Source organism: Lactuca serriola, chromosome 2, assembly GCF_051521515.1.
Source record: "Lactuca serriola cultivar US96UC23 chromosome 2, Lser_US96UC23_V15, whole genome shotgun sequence".
NCBI lineage: Eukaryota > Viridiplantae > Streptophyta > Magnoliopsida > Asterales > Asteraceae > Lactuca > Lactuca serriola.
In genome coordinates, this window is record NC_136409.1 from 174062952 (window position 1) to 174081185 (window position 18234).

Sequence of the window (18234 nt, forward strand, 5' to 3'; positions counted from 1 at the left end):
TTATAAAGTCGGTAATTTTTTTAAACATCTTATTGGAGAGGATATGGATTTTTTGGAGTCCCAAATATGTATAATTGAGGTTCAAGATATGATTAGAGTTGTGTGGAGATAAGTCCCCAATTTGTGTAATTAGGTTATAAAGTTGAGAAATCTTTTAGTCGTCTTATGGGAGAGGATGTGGTTTTTTTTGGAATATTTTGAAATAATTGTTTCTCTTGTAAATAGCTTTGAAGGATATTATAATATTCCCGAAAGTTATAACTCGTCATTCATTACTTTAATTACTAAAATTCTAAACACAAACCCAATTGTCCAAAGCAAATTCCTACCGCATAAAATCAGTCACATTGAACATATTGATGATGCTTCATTTTCTTCAATGTTTCATGTTGCACTTCTTTTTTAGCCTACAAAATGATATTAAAACCTCATAAATTCATAAAACATGCATGGACAAACTTAGTTATAAAAGTAACCAATGAAACTTTATACATTACCAGGTGTACGAAATTTGACAAATGTTGTACTTTAGCTCTTGATTTATCAACATAAGCTAAAATCACAAAATCTTAAAAGGTAGTCACTACATCTGAAATTACAATAAGATAAAATGATTTTGGTTTGTGTGGTAATTTTAGCATCGTCTATATCATAGGGCTCATCATCCTATTCATGTGTGATGTATTAGTTTGTTAATTGAGGAGATAATTGAGCAAGTACATATCGGGTCCAGTCCCACATGTAATAGTTTGTTCATGTTATTACCTAATTCTTTCTTTAAAACGGGAATTGTAGTTTTAACATCAAATGTGCATCAACCAAAGTTGTACGAAAAAAATGGATATTTGATCTGTTAGATTTGGTAATCAAGAAACTTAAGATCATGAAGTAGAATTAGGAAACAACTTTAACTTCAACCATGCTAATTACTATATCCAGAGTCACTTGAAATGCATACAAATTTATTACGACCAATGATGATGGATACTAAAAAATTGCGGGAAGAACGTGTTGTTGGAATGGTGAGAGCTCATGAAGTTACCAATTTGACAATGACAATTGTACTAAAGGAGAAACACGTAATTTCCTAGCCTTCTTAAAATGGCTATTTGTGAGAAGCATCAAGAAAACTAAAAGATATCTGAAAGAGAAGTATTTTTAGGACTTTGTGTAAACTAATAACAATCTACAAGGAACTAATAATAATATAGAGAGAAAATGGATAAGGTTACATTGTTGATAGAAAACTATAAATACAAAGAAATATAATTAAGATAATAAATAGGAAAGTTATCTAAGGTTAAACTAGCTAATGAGTTACATAAAGCCCAATACAAAACAAGCCCAAATAACTTATTATGTTGACATCCCCCCTTATAGTCACAATGTGGTCGAAACAAGCATTGAGAGTTTGTCTTCAAAGAAACGAAAATGAGAAGTTAAGTGTGCGTTAGTAAACTTTCATATCTGCAAGGCACACTCAACTTCTCATTTTCGTTTCTTCAAAGAAACAATGTGGTGGAAACAAGCTTCTCTTGAAAATTGTTTGATATTGCTGCTTAGATGAAGACTATTCACCGCTACTAGAATGCTTAGAGAAGTTGAATGTGCGAGTAGCGATGAACAATCTTCATCTAAGCAACAATACCAGACAATCTTCAAGAGAAGCAAAGAAACCAAACAACCTGCATGAAAACATCCAAAACCAAACAATATGCATGAAAGCAGCCAAAAACAAATAATATGCACGAAAGCAGCTAAAACCAAACAATCTGTATGAAAGCAGCCAAAACAATAAAAAATTGCATGAAAGCGGCCAAAACCAAACAATCTGCATGAGAGAAACCAAAAAAAAACAAGTTGCATAAAAGCAACCAAAACCAAACAATCTACATGAAAGCAGCCAAAACAAACCAATATGTATTCCTACAACAACAAATGAATAACAAATTGTGGGATGATAAATAAAGATTACAAATTAGAAAAAATGAAAAACCTCGGATCAACAAATCAAATGGGATGGATTCATATCAAGGAGCTAAAAGGAAATATTGGAGCTATAAACATGATCCTTGTAGATAGAAATGTGTTATGTGTTATATCTCATGTTTCATTTGTCATGTGTGTAGAAGTTATTACAAGAAATGCTTATGGATCTTGTTTTGCACGGGTGTCTATGACTAGGTCCCGTCGATCAATCTAGATACAAATGGAAGAAGGTTGTAACCAAATAAACTTGGTTCTATAAAGTATTAAATTTTAGATGGATTTTAGGCTGAATTCGGTATACGAACCTAATTACATAGAACTTTAAAAAAAATTAAGTTTATTATAAGTCTTTTAGATAAATTATCTTACACACCACTACTCGACTCTTAAACCTGCATCTTTTGTCTCCAACAAACCCACACCTTTGGTGGCTAACATTTTTAGTAATAAGGATAACGAGGGTATTCATCATTAACATTTTTATATTCTATCTTTTTGTGCTGGAAAAAATTCAAATTTTTTTTTTTGACATCAATTGTTAGTGTTGAAAAAACAACTCGATTTCATGCATTAGAGGTGTAACAACCCATTTTCGCATTCAAATAGAAGTCAATATAAACCGTCGTTTATAAAATTTGAAGTGGATATATATTACTTTTTAGACAAATTAATCATCATAAACATGTTGGAAATGTCAATACGATTTTCATAGATATATAGAACCCCCGAAACCGACTTCATATAGAGAGGTTATGCTTCTTTGAAGTTTCGCAATTAAACCGACACAGTTTAGCATATCGTAAAAATTGAATTTTATATGGGTTGCTTCTTATCCTAAGGAATCTAAACGAAAGTCATATTAGTCATAAAACCGAGAGTGTGCAAATAGAGAACGTCCAAATCTGACTTTGCATGAGTAAGTTATGATTTTTAGAAGTTTCGACGTAGCGGTGTGCGACACAGAAACTGAACCAAAATTCGTCGATTGTGAAGAAAAACAATCTAGATGAGAGTTGAAGATCTAATTAATAGGAGCTCATCAATATAAAGAAAGTCGAGAATGAGATTCGTATGGACAAGTTAAGATTTTTAAACGGAGTTTAGAAGTCTAAGCATGTTAAAATATAGTTTTAAAAATAAAGTGATAATTAGTAGACATAGTCTAAATAAAAGTTGTAGATCTCGTTGATAGCTACGCGTGGATATAAAATAACATCGATAACGGAGCTTTTGTGGAGAAGATATGAATTTTAAAGAAATCAACATTTTTGACGCGCAACCACGCGCCCAAACAAGAGGCGCGGCGCGCTTCTGACGCGCCATAGGATTCTGAAACGTGTCACCACCCAGACGACGCAACGTCAGCACCCTCGAACAAGTTTGTAGTGCACACCAGACAATGTGCGCGACGTGCATCCCAAATTTGTCTATATAAACCTCCGAATTCAACCATTTCTCACATCCCTTTCCTCCAGAACATCTCTGGAAATCCTTCGTGTCTCTTGACCTTTTTCTCTCTAATTTTCCAACTACTTTAGCAAGGCCTTGCGGAATCAGAGAGTCGGAGAAATGGAAGTGTACTCGGTATCGAATTTCTTCCAGCGCAATTCCCTGTTTTTGCTAGAAACTCTCTGTAAGTTAGGCTACACTTACTACGCTTATGTAACGCCGTAAAAGTTAAAACAATTTTTCACTTTTCAAAAACACGTTTTTAATTAAACCATTCATTCACAAAATGTCATAACATCAAGTTTTCAAATCACAAATGTCTCCCAAGATCAAATACATCCAATCCCATAGGTGTGTATGAATCAAGGCGGCGCCTTCCCGCAGTCATCACTGGTACCTGAAACACATAACACTGAACAATGTAAGCATAAGCTTAGTGAGTTTCCCCAAAATACCACACTAATCACATAATAGCCACTCGAGGCTGTAACTCTGTTGACCCTCTGGTCAATGTGTCTCAGTGGGGCCCTCCAGCCCCAACTCTCTGTGGGCCCTCTGGCCCTAACTCTAGGGACCCGAAAGTCCCAACTTTGTAACTCTATAATCATGCATATCATATATCACAAAAAATCACAACACATAATAACATGCAATCACACTGGCATATAACTCTATAATACTCTGTCTCTGAACTCTATTACCACACTAGGTAAAGTATAGTAAGAAGACTCACCTCGGGTATCTCGGTAAATATATGTCTCGGAATAAATGTGATCTAGCCTCCGCCTAATCACACAAAGTAATACACCCATAAATACAACTGAACTCAACCCTAAAGGTCAACAAGATCAACGGTCAACTTTGACCGGACTCGGCGAGTGCACTAGGGCGACTCGGCGAGTCTATACATGTCCACTGACTCCCTTGGATCCTCTCTTGACACGTCGAGTACTTCCCTAACTCGACGAGTTCCACCTGGCATGAATCGCGAGGCCACCACGACTCAACTCGCCGAGTCTCAAGAACAACTCGGCGAGTTCCGACTTGACTCAGACCCCCCTTGACTCTCCCTGACTCACCGAGTCGACCCCTCAACTCGGCAAGACCACTCGCTGAGTGGTTACGGGCAAACTTCATGCTACTCGCCGAGTCTGTTCTTCAGACTCGGCGAGTCCATGCCATGCATAAACTCAAACTCACTTCTGAGGTCAGATTTGTTCCATACAATCATAGATCTGGCCTCCCCAGGCATGATAATCACGTAAAGTCCAAACCTTGGTGCTTAAACAACAACTATTTGCTCATAAATGATGTTTTAGCCCCATATCTCATAACTCTAGGCCAATACTCTCATGAACCCTCATAAAGCTTAAGGAATAAAGCTTCTCTGGACCTCTATGGATCTCATCTCAAGCCTCATCACAAATAGGGACGAAATGGACATCAAATCTAACCAACAAAGGGGTCAAGAAACCCTAAACCCCCATGTTCAACATAACAACAGAAAAAGGGAGCCAAAATATACCTCCAAGATGATGCTCTGAGCTCCAAAATCGAAAGATGTCCACCTCCCTTGCCTTCTCTTAGCTAGAATCTCCTTTGCCTTGCCAAACAAAGCTTCAAAGGTCAACAATGACCTCTTCTCTCTCCCAAAACGCTCAAATCTCTTTAGGGTTTCTCTCTAGGGGTTGGTGGCCGCAAATGACGGCCATAAGCCCCTTTAAATAGGTCTCAAACCCTGGAAATTAGGGTTTCATTAAACAGCGTGGACTCGCCGAGTCCAGACGCGAACCCGCGCCCAAAACCGCGATCCTACTCGACGAGTTTGGACTCCAACTCGCCGAGTCTCCTCACAAATCACCCAAAAATACAAGAATAAATAATACCTGGGAATTCGGGGTGTTACAGCTTAAAGTGTAACTTATATTTATAGTCATATGCATTGTTATGGATATATAAATAAGATTTATCATTAATTCTAGTTATAATGCTAATTGATCTACGTAGGGGACATTTGTCTAGAATGGTCATATTGGCTTGGTTGTTGGATTTCAGAAAGGCTATATGCCGAAATAGTCTTGCCTCCCAACTGTCCGGCCTTGCTGAATCTTATTTGATAGAACTCACGGTATTCATTGGGATTGGTGATAGATCTAGCTTTCATTATGAGATTATCATAGGAAGTGATAAGCTATAGTATTCTAGGGTAATATCTATTAGACGTATTACCCGTTACGCCAGAGGGATATCTGTCAATCGTCGGAGTAATTGTCTAGATGAGTTCTTCTCACTATATTGTATACTCTAGTATGTATCATATGTATGTTAGGATATAGTTACCTTGTATTATGCACCTAGGCAATTAGACTAGGATAGTTAGTTGCCTGTTATGTAGACTATTGTTATATGTGTGTTGATAGATATGGAGTTGAGGGCGAACCAACCTTGTGCTGAAGGCCAATAAACTTAGGTGGGCTAGCTTTATGTTCAAGTACAAGGACAGGCGGACCATCCACGTGTTGAAGGCTATGTAGGGAGGACTAATTATATGCTGAAATCCAAGGTGTGTACCAACTATAAGCTGAAGGCCATTATGTGTATGCATTGTATATGTATTATGGGATATGATATTTTGGGGAACTCACTAAGCCTAACGCTTACCCAGTTGATATTAAATGTTTTCAGGTACTCCATCAAATAATAAGAAGGGCAAAGCTCGACTGTACACACACATTGGCAACTTGTTTTCAATGTATTCTGAAATAAGATAAATGACTTTTAAATGTAAAACATTGGTAATTGTCACGAATAAATGAAATGTTGTTTTTATAAAAATGAAAAATTGGGATGTTATAAGAGGTTAACAAAGAAAGCGATCTTCCTCCTTAGACATTTTATAGATAAATATATAAAAATAAATAGGGATACCCATATTATGTTCATCAACCTAGGGAAGACGTATGACAGTCTTGAGAAGCGACGTGAAGGACCTTAGAGCCTATAGGGGTCCTCAAGAGCTATATCATGGATATTCATGATATGTAATGTCGATCTACAACCAGTGTTCAGATCCTTGTTAGAGACAAGATGTCGTTTTCAGTCGAAATCATGCTTCTTCAGGGCTTGGCTCTCATCCCTTATATCTTTACCTTGATCTTAGACGATATGTTTTCCAAGATCCAAAGGAAGTGCCTTAGTGTATGCTTTTTTCCAATGACATTGCCTTAGTGGCCAAGTATAGAGTTGAATTAAATGTTCATTTAGACATATGGAGATAGACATTAGACGAGAAAGAGTTATATATTAACATTTCTAAAATGAGGTATCTTTGGTGCAAGTTTAGTAGGGAAACAAATAATGAAGGAGTATATGTAAGTTAAGGGGATCAAGCTCTTATCGTGTAGGAGAGGTTCTAGTATATAGGGTCTATCATCCATTAGGGATGAGTGTAAAGGTAGACACCACCCATCACATAAAGACAAGTTGGACAAAAGTGGAGATGACCTTGATAGTCTTGAGTTATAGGAAGGTCCCTTTGAAACTGAAGGATAAATTTTAAAAGGTAGCTTATAGGTCTATCATGTTGTACAAATATGAATATTTCCCAACCAAGAAGGACTACGAGAGGAAGATAGAGGTAGAATAAATAAGGATATTGAGGTAGATTTATGGTATAACTTTGTTGGAGGGACATGGATCATTAAAAATATAAGGGAAATCAATTAAGGTGTTATGGACATATCCATATGAGGTCACCACCATCTCGGTAGGAAGGGCAAAGTTAATTGCCATTGCTGGTTCGAGGAAGAGATAACATCCTAAAAGGAAGTGATGTGATAGTGCAAGGCTTAACATGAAAGAGCTTGCTCTAAGTCTCAGGTACGAGGGTGTAGATGCAAAACATTGGATTAGATGAGTAGCCTCACCCCTTTAATATTTTGTATTATGGTATTTATTGCTCATGCTTGTTTCTTGCTATATATATGTTCTATCTGATTTAGTCATTTTTTTTAGTGCTCGCATTAACTAATTCCCCATTTTTTTTCTCGTTTGCATCTTCTCAAATCCTTACGTGTGTATTATGATTTTTCTCATATTTATGTCTTACTAGTCACTTTGACTAACTTTCACCTTGTTCATATCGTTTACAGTCTATCGTTGGCATATATCAGATGTTATCCATGTGATGTAGTTGTTCGACCCTCTATAGATGCATAATTGTCGATATCTACCTCCCCTAACCCATTGTTATCGTTGATGATGATGTTGTTATTTAATTTATAACTGATCTATGTTAATGTTTTAAACATTTTAGCAAATTAAAAACATGAATAACAAGGTCACATTGAAAGTGAATGGAAATTGCTTAAGCATGACAGTTTGGTCTATTATATTGTATGATTATGAATATTTTCCAATAAAGGGGTATGAGATAAAGATGTAAGTTGGGTAAATGAGGATTTTATTATTTATATACAATAAAACATTGTTGAATGGATTCTAAATTTGACAATAGGTTGTTCATTGGGAGTGGGGTTGATTACTAAAAAACAGAGAGAAGTAAGATTGGAAATATGGACAAGTGTAAATTATCTATGGACGTCTCCAATTAAGAGTGTGGAGATGATTACTGCGGATGGTACAGGGAGAAGATAACATCCTAGAACGAATTAAAAATGATAAAGTTACACAAAACAGAAGGGATTGAGACTTACAACCATAAAAGTAGGCATCCTAAGTCCTTGTTCCTCTTTTTTTTTTGTAAGATTGTTCCTTTCGTTTAACGTTTGCACCCCCTTTATTAATTATATTTATTTTAAATAGTTTTGTATGTATCTCCGTTCCGCTATATTATCCATATTAGGTTACAACCCGTGGAAACAACGGGTAAGAAAAAAAATATATTGATAATTAAAAATGATAATGAAAAAAATATAAAACTTTATTAAATTAGAAAGATATAAGTTTTGTTTAGATTTTTATATTAATTATTTAAATTTTCATTAAAATTATGATTTTAATAAATATGATAGCTAGGTCGACTTGATCTATCAAACAAAAGAAAAACAATTAATATGAAAGGTAAAACAAACATGAAAAACGATGGTGCCATTAGGGCACATGTTAGCGTCCCATAGGGACCAGCTTTACATTCAACCTAATTGTTTTTTACCATTTGGTATGTTAGGACCATGTTAATGGTTTATATTTAAGTTAAAATACATAAAGAACATCAAGTTCCTCTTGCAAAATTAATTATTGAAATGAATCAACGATTTCTTAAATCGATAAGCAATCAAGTGATATTAAAAAAAAAAGTGACGTTTACCATTCATTCTAAAAGGCCATAACATATATTTCAACTTCCTCTTCTGATTTCCCTTCTATTTCACACTTCACTCGAACATAATTCACACGAGCTCCTGTTAATGCATTTAAGTCTCTCCTACTCCATGTCAAAAAAACCTTTTGATGAATAATGATAATATGTATAATAATCATAATAATGTATATTATGAAAAAAAAAATTTCTAGGTAGCTCTTCTAGTAGTTTATCTTTTTCTTCTTGGTTATCAGCAATCAAAGGGTCTCCTACCTTTATAGATTCAACAACTTATTAACACCTTCTTTTGTTCACCATAAAGTCATAAGAGAAAATCATAAATGTCTGTCAAGTGTATTAATCTATTCAAATTTGGTTATCAATTTATCTATTTTGTAAGAAAAAGGTTGTGTTCCATCATGATTTGAGGCATGAATAACAGCCCTGAAAAAAATTGTATCCAAAAGACCATAAAATAAGACATAAAGTTCTAAGACCACTCAACTTTACTCACATATTAATCACAACAATAGTGTTACAAGATGCAAACTCTTCATTTTTAGGTGGATATGTAGCTTCACACTCACAAAACATAATAACAAAAATATTATCTTTATTTTCCAGTGGAACCATTTCGAGATCTTCATATTCCAATAACGTCACTTTAAGAAAATAACATACAGAAAGCGATGCTCGTGGTTTAGGGATATTCCGAGAGAGGCAAACAACGTCAATCGGTCATTGGTGGCAACTCTTGGTAGAAGCAATAGAGGAAAACACCTGTGTTATATGCGGAGAACCAGATCACATACACACACAATCAAAAAGATGGTATAAAAACAAACATGGTTGTACTCAGGGTATGGAGAGAGAGAGAGAGAGAGAGAGAGAGAGAGAGAAAGCTTACTCTGATGCGATTGGTATTTGGTGGAGCAATTCAACCAAGAAGTTAGCAGAAGAATAGACCCCCAAATAATTAAAAAGGAGAATTCAAAAATTGTAGCTGAAAACATCCCTAATCAAGAATATCAAACGGAGAAGTTTCAGCTACATAAATCGGAGAGATTTAGAAGGTAACCATCAGCAAAATCCTTGATTTGTTTTGCTGATATATGGGCTTTAATTTTAAAAGTTTGATGTTATAGGATATGAAAGGAAAAATTGGAATCAATTGCCTCCTAATGTCACAAGATTGCATTCAAATGGGTTGTTAATATATATGCAGGATATATAGGTAATTGTTAAAAATGAGAGGAGGGTATTATAGGAATTTAACTTTGAAAAATAATGGGTTGAGAAAATGACAGGTGGCATAATATGGTTTCTTTTATTAGGGTAGGGATATGTTTTATTTACATGCATTTCCTATAGTGCTTACATTGGCTTACCCTTTCTCCATCATTTCAAAACATGTTCTCATTGTTTTCATGTCGGCAATTTTCTCTAAAATAATCACTCTGAAATGGATATGGGATTTGACGCATGTTATTGTTGTTTTTTTATGGACATCAACATCAACAATGGTACCTTCAAAAATTTTATACTTCGAAACCGAGTTACAACATCATGTTAACTTTTACCCATATTTTTATATGTGTGTGCTTGTATTTTATAGCAGTTGACCCATATTGTTGATAGCCTAAACACTATTTGTGTTTTGTGAATAAATATTTCCATATAGAATGAGAAAGGATTCATGGAAAATTATTTTGTATCTTAGTATTAGAGCTACTTTCTTGAAATTCTTTTTTTTTCTTATATCTTTTCTAATCTCATAACCCTGGTTCCTCTTATAGTCGTCGACCATAATCTCTTCTGTAAGAATCCAAAACTTAGAGAGATTTGACTTTGAGTCAAATTTTGACCAAAAGGGCAATTTGGTCATTATTAAGAATTTTATAAGTTTATGAAGTTGTGACTTCATGAAATTGGCCAAGATAAGTTTGAGTCACATTTATAAGATAAACTAAGTGAGTTCAAGGAATGAAATGCAAAAGATGATGCATTTTGGCCATAAACGGTAAAATGAGAATTTTATGCTTTTGGGCCAAGTTTGTAACTTAACAAAATAAGACTCGTATCAAGTCCATAATAACTGGCTTAATGGAGTTGTAGAACTCATCCCCATCTTCGTATGGATATAAAGATCATAGAAAATGGGTTTAAGATGAAGAATTTATGAGGGTTAGAAGTTGGAAGAAAAGTTGTCCCTAAAGCTGGAAGGAAATCAACCATGAAGGCTATTGTCATACAACCACCGTGGCATGGTGAAGATCTTGCCACGACATGGTGAGTTGAAGCAGTGATTCATACAAGAGTCTCGTCTAGATGACAATATACTTTGCACCGCAACATTGGGAGAAGCACCGCGACTCAGCAAGACGCAGACTGCGACCTTTTTAGACGCACCACAACTCGGTGAATAGATTACCGTGGCATGTTTACGAGGTCAACACACAACTTATAACCTGTTAAAAGCTCATTTTTGATCATTTCTTTGGGGAATCGATTGTAGAGCTTGGATATGGCGCTTTTGATGCCAAAATCGTGCCAAGAGAAGATAGAGAAGGTGGCTTCCTATGATTATCATCCTCTCCATATTAAGGCAAAATTTCTCCATTTTATTAAGCTTTGTGCTTTAATGGTGAATGTGTTAGTTTGGTTAGAATGGTTGAGTTGACCAACCTATAAGTTGATTATAATGTTATTGAGAGTGGTTAAAAGCTTTGAACAAACTTTGTATGTGATTTTCATGGTGAAATCCATATATGTGAAGTTAGGTTTGAAATCCTAACTAATGAGAGTGGTAAATTGATGCAATATATTAGAGTGTAATGAATTGGGTAATATGGGATGCTCAATTTATTGAGTGGAATAGATTTAGAAATAGAAAATGAGATGTTGGAATTATGATCATCTAAGTGATCATTTTGACATAGAGAGTATATTATCTCTTAATAGGCTAAGAAAAGTTTTAAGAAACTTGATGTGTTGTATGAATAGGCCTTGAGCAAAGAAGAAAGATCAAGATCCATCAATTGAAGATTGGAGCCAAGGGTAGTTAGCTTTCACTAAATAACAAGGTGAGTTATAATTCACTCTTTTTCTACATTATGTATGCATGTCTTTATGCCTTTATGTTATTATGTATGCATGCTTGTATGTTTATGGTATCGTGTCAAATACCCACAAGATAGCAGGTGAAGATAGAATGTGATTACATAAGTTGTAATCTTGTATATAATTAAGTATGCATGATTAGATGTTAAAGGTATTATCTTTAATACCTATAGATTAATATATGAAGATAGAGTATGATTATATGAACTATAACCTTACAGATGATTATGTGTGTATAAGTAGATGTTAGTGGTGTTTGTGTTAAATACCAAGGTATACTAAATGGAGATAAAATGTGAATGATATGATTAGATGTAGAAGGTATTATGTTAAATACTTACAAGAAGTTGGATGGGGATAGATTATGATTATATATTATAATCATGTAAATGAGTATGTATGTATACTTAGAGTATGTATATAACGTTGAGAATACAATATGTATGTGGGATGGAAGATAGAGTATGTACGTTTAGTTGAAAATAAAATAGGTATGTGGTATGGAAGATACAATATGTATGTGTGGTTAAGAATAGAGTATGTAAGTATGGTTAGATATTGATGGTATTGTGTTAGATAACCATCATAGATTAGATGAAGATAGAGTATGGAGGTATGGTTAGATGTCAAGGGATAGAGTATGGAGGTATGGTTAGATGTCAAGGGTATTGAATGAATACCTATATGTAGTATATAAAGATTTAGATTAAGTACTTAACGAGTTAAATACTAGAGTTGTACTAAAAAATCTTTTGGTGAAGAGATTAGATAGATTGTTATGAGACATGTGATGTGTAAGACTATGATGAGACTATAGCATTCACATGAAAAATTATTATAAAGTAGAAAAATGATTCGTTCGGGAATAGTGATAGATGAATTCCTAGTCCGGATGTTTGTACTCAACATTTAAACGAGAACATTTTCGATTTCAAACAAAGATACAACATTATATAATACATCTTAATCTGTTACTGCAAACTAAACAATTAATACTCGCAGAAATCAAATATATACAATTGCTATAACATGATTTCTAATCTAAGCTATATTTGACTTCAACCGATATCTTCTCCAAATGTCATTATAAACCCTTCTTCGAAGAACCTCTGTAATACGCCGGCAAACTAGCCGGAAAAAACATTTGCCTCACTCCTTCCGCTTTAATAATCGGAAAAATAATCCCACATGCACTCTATTTTCCAAAAAAAAAAAACATCATTTCATTAAAAAAAAATTGACTTAAACACATGTCAAATCTCGAGTAATTACCAAAATCAACCGGGCTGCGATCCATAACCGGTTAGGTGAGGGTAGAGGTAGTAAAAGACGAAAAACCCCATATACCGCTACACCAAAGAAATGAAGGACCAACTGAACCGGACTCGGGTTTAACCCGGAAAGTAACCCGATCGGCCCACTTGCACAACCACCTCCAAGGCTCAAATACTCAAAACAAGCTTCCCTCATTTCCTTCATCGCTTCATCAGAAGAAGCACAAAACACCCTGTACAAAGCTCCAGCTAACGTATTTATCGTAGACGCCACCGGCTTCATAAATATATACACAAGTCACAAAATTACAATAATACCCTTCTTCTCCTTCACTAATTACAAATATTAATTGTCTTACCTTACGTAAGGTGTAGAACGATTCGATGTTTTTGGAGAGTGAATCAGCATCGGTAAAATCACGTGACGATTTAAGAAGGTCACGTAACACAACAATGTCAGAAAGCGCGACAGTCATCCCGCCACCTGTCAACGGATGACGCATGTTGAAAGCATCACCCATTAGCATTGCGCCACGTGTAAGAACGGGAACAGCTGGCATGGTCCTGTTTGGCATTGTTTTTATGTTCCCTTTGTTAACAGCACCCGCAAAAGCGTTATGGAGTTTAGCGGGTAGCTGAGGGGCAACAATGGAATTTAAGTATTTTGCCATGTCACCATTTGCAAGAGAAGGAAGCTTTTTACCGGGTATATCAACTAAACAACGAACTTCGGTTTTGCTAATTGGATACAACAGGATAGGGGAAGGGTTTGCTAAGATGACGTGGCCATGATTTGGATATGGAAGATCACAGTTCTCCAAAACAAGGCCCACAAAGCAAGAAGGAACATCAACCTACACTTACAGATGGAACTCAGAAGGGTAGAAATGTAATTTAACAAAATGTGAAAACTGGTAAAAAGTCAAAAAGTCAAAACATACATACCTGTGTTTTGCAAAGTGATCGGCGCAGGTTAGAGAAACAGCCATCACAGACGATTGTAAGAGGTGCGAAAGCTTTGATTACTTCACCGGATTTGGTTTTGTACTGAATGCCTCTTATGGTTCCTTCATCTTCAAGAAGAGATGTTACTGTGCCTTGTTCCAGTTTTACACTGAAAGTTTAATGAAAATGTTGATATACAGAAAGAAAAATTAAAAAAATTAAAGAAAATTGATACTGACTTTGGGAGAGTGGCAGATTTGTGTCGCATTTTTTGTATGAAGCGTCCATTGTGAAAGCTTCGACCAGATACGTCTGAATGAAAGTTCTGTAAGGGGTAAGATAATTTAGTGCTTTTTCCATCTTTGAAAAGTGCATATCCATGTATTCTTTGAGCGTCTATTTCCTCCACACAATCTGCATTTGTAATAAGAAAATTGTGTCATTTTCTTTGAGTTTATATAGTGATAGATGAATGGTAGGTTGAGAATATATGTATTAGTATTACCTTGGAGATCTAGTTCAATTAGCTTAAGGTATCCCCCTGGTTGTAGCAATTCACCTACAATTCTGTCTGGCTCTGTTAAATCTCTCTCAATTACTACAACTTTTCGTCCTTCCTGTTATAGCCAGTTGAAGAAGATATGTTTAGACTAATAGTAGTGATGTTAATTAGTGATTAGATAATTCATCCTATTCAATCGTCAGAAGTGGCACGAAGTTTCTGTGTGCTTCAAAGATGAATAACTTTGATAACAATAGTTATAATATTGAAGATTGTGTCATGGTTTTCCTCCAAATTTCGATAATATATATGTATGTAACATGATTGGATCATATAAATTACAGGCCGGATAAAGTAGATGTTGAAACTTAGTGTTTGAAGGAAAGATTGATTTAGGAACTTCTTTCTCAGCCTTATCGAATGCACCAAGATTCAAACAGCAAAATCCAAGGAATATCACAATCGGCTGATGGCTTGTGAGCTTGAAATTTGTTCATGAACTGAATGCAACAGCTAATTAACTTTTGTATCGGAAAATGTTCTTTGGAAGTATCACCGATTTTCGAGAAAATTATGATTAAATTATTTTCTACCCTCGTCCTACCCATCCAAAATCCAAAATAGATAATAAATTAAGAATCATCTCTCCAAATCACATCAGGATCAGCAGCAAAGCAACAAATAGCTATGTAAAATTAAATATTAATATTCAATAAAGTGAAAATCGAATCTCACCTTGCCAAGGGTATGAGCAAGGGCGGCACCGGCGACACCAGCTCCGACGATTATGACGTCAGCATCTGCAGATCCGTATCGGTGACGGAACTCTCCACGCGTCAGATCGCTCCGATTCTTAAAACTGTTGTTATTACCAGAAGCATTCTTCTTAGAGTAAGGTATTGAGTAGCTGATACGGCGCCTTAGAATCGATAGAACAACAAAACCTAAAAAGGAAACGAAGAAAGTGGCAACAATGTAGCTGTTATCAATCGTATTCTCCATGATCTTCCTCTTACTTCTCAACACCCTTGTTGACGATGTCAATTGAGGCGCCGACGAAGACGAGATCAACGGCGGTGGTTCCTGACTGTGGTGGTTGATTGATCGGTAACTCGCGGTGGTTAAGATGTTCTTGTGGTTTGTGTGTGTGTAACGAGTGACGTGAGGACGATGACCGGAGAAAACCAGGGAGATGATGGGGAATGTCGCGGGATTTATAGGAACCATCTGTTAGTTATAGTTCCGTTCCGATCTGAGTTGACAGCCGTTAAGTGTTGTGGCAACATTTTGAGTTTGCTAAATTACAAATTAGGCCCCTGTACTATTCGATAAAGACAATTACGTCACTCATTTAATAATCTTTTATGCTTAGCCTATGGACGTTCAACAAGATGGTCCATGCATTTTGCATGAAGGTACATCAGTGAGAGGTGTGTTAATTTATTTTATTCTATTTCTTTTTCATTTTAAGTACAAACTTGCCCCTATCATTATAAATTTTGTGATTTACATCTAAAATCCATAATATTTATTTTAATGATGTAATATATAAACATTATATTAGCATAATGTCATTAATGATTACGCATGGGTGTGGGTGGGGGTTATTGTTTATCTTTTTGTGATCAAGACTCTATATTTATTTTAAACACTTATAGTTGGATTGAGAAGATTTTCGAGGCGATTGACATTGAAGAATGATCACATTGAGGAATCGTTTATTGTCCTATCTTTATCGTGTATTCGTGTTCTCGAATGTTAGCATAACATCACCTCACTTGTTAATATAAGATCAACTCACTTGTCGCTTCAAGCTAACTTATAATTTTGACAACCAAATATAACTTTTAAAAATCATTATTTTCATCATTCTTATACAATTTTGTGTATATAAGTACTCATTATATCTCACTTTTGGATTTATTAATATAGTGAACGGGACTAGTACTTCGCCTAATGTTGTGCATGAGACTATATATAAGTGCATACTTTTTAGGATTATCCTAAGATGTTATTTGTTGAAACTCAGATATACGGGCAAATAAATTTCTAGAAAAAATGACTACACGATCTCTTTAATGTTTTGGACTTTTGAAATTTTATTAACCACTAACAATGAGCTAGAAATAAAATGTTGCAAAGTAAAAAATAACTCAACTTGAGTTTTGTAAACAACTAATACGATTGAGCGTTCATCTTAGAGCTTCTATTTTTCAACAAAAACTAAGATCGAAATACAATCTTATCAGAAACATAATTAATTTTTGGTTGTTTAGTTATCGAAGCAATTAGTCCCACGTTTCACTGATTATTTTCCAGCATGTTTTGCAAAGAGATAAAAACATAAAATATAAAATGACTCTTTCTCACAATGTACAATTTCAAAGTTCATTCAAAATCATCGAACTTTGTAAATTATGGTGTTTTTGTTATTTTCACAAGCAAATTAATTAGTCAAACACGAAAAACCATTTTTGTTTTTAGAACCATAATAAATAACGTTTACTGCTTCTCAAGGTAAACGTATACGATATCTTAGATATTATTATCTTCTATTGCTAATGTCGTCAAAACCAGAAGTGGAAGAAATGGGTAGAGTCAAATGTGAAGACAAGTGTCCCTTTAAAGGTTAGATTCCAATTAAACGTGAAAGCTATTTTAAAGAAGACCGTAGTTTTACAACTCGTTAAAAACATTTCAAATTTGAACCTCCAAATTCAAAATTTCACGCATGCTTTTTAATATTATTATCAAGATTAATTCATTTACAAGTCATTTGGAATTGTTTGATATAGTTTCTTAGTTTGACTTGATCTATAGCGTATCCTTTATTGCAAATAAAATTATTATTATAAACAATCCCATATCTAAATGATCAATTTCATTAAATAATAACAAGTTTCACCAAAAGATTTTATGTTGAAGTACACCAAAAACAAAAACGATTGAATGAATAGATGACCACTTGCGATAGAGAGAAACTCAATATTTGTTTGTTACTTAAATTCAAGATGCATGTAAAAGTTTACAAGAACCCCTTATAAATGGCGATGTTAAATTTGGAAGATACGATCAAATTTGGAAAACTAAAATCGACAATTAATTCTAATCAATAACCTTCTAAGTAAGAAAATGAATTTTGTAAAATAATGAAAACGGACATTATGCCATTAAAACATAATAAAATAAAAATGAAAATTATTCGAAAATTAAGGAAGACTAGGGTTGAAGGCCTGAACAGTGGAATTTGAGGGTCGATTGTGGGGTCTTGTCAGGAGCTCTGACCCATCAATACCTTGTCGTCGATATATTGCACACCTCCAAATTTCTTTCGGGCCAAAAATTATGTTCGTTTCAAATTGGACATATTTTCGCACGGTTTGTTTTTTTTCCTGTTTATCCATAAAAGTTTATGTTAGATCATATGTGCTCTGCCTTTTTAATTACTAAAAATAACACTCTATTAACCTATTAATGTTTAGTAGCAATTACAATTGATGATTATTATTTATTTTATTTTTTTCCTAACACATCGATGATAGGCTTATGAACCAAATGAGCTTCTAGTCCAGCGGTAACTGGTATTGTCCTCCATTTTTTAGGTTTAATAACTTTGGGTGGGCTATGAACTC

At 34.7% G+C, this 18234-nt stretch overlaps 1 protein-coding gene across 1 annotated transcript; it reads right to left on the reverse strand.

Annotated features, from left to right (window-relative positions):
- Positions 1 to 12789: 12789 nt before the first annotated feature.
- LOC145087458 (squalene epoxidase 3-like) lies at positions 12790 to 15855 on the reverse strand. The gene is made up of 7 exons (XM_079025407.1): positions 15338 to 15855; positions 14606 to 14717; positions 14340 to 14514; positions 14101 to 14269; positions 13515 to 14009; positions 13154 to 13432; positions 12790 to 13076 (listed from the first exon to the last, which is right to left on the reverse strand). The coding sequence occupies exons 1-7, from the start codon at positions 15827 to 15829 to the stop codon at positions 12966 to 12968; spliced, it is 1833 nt and encodes a 610-aa protein (XP_078881533.1). The 5' UTR covers positions 15830 to 15855; the 3' UTR covers positions 12790 to 12965.
- Positions 15856 to 18234: the final 2379 nt, after the last annotated feature.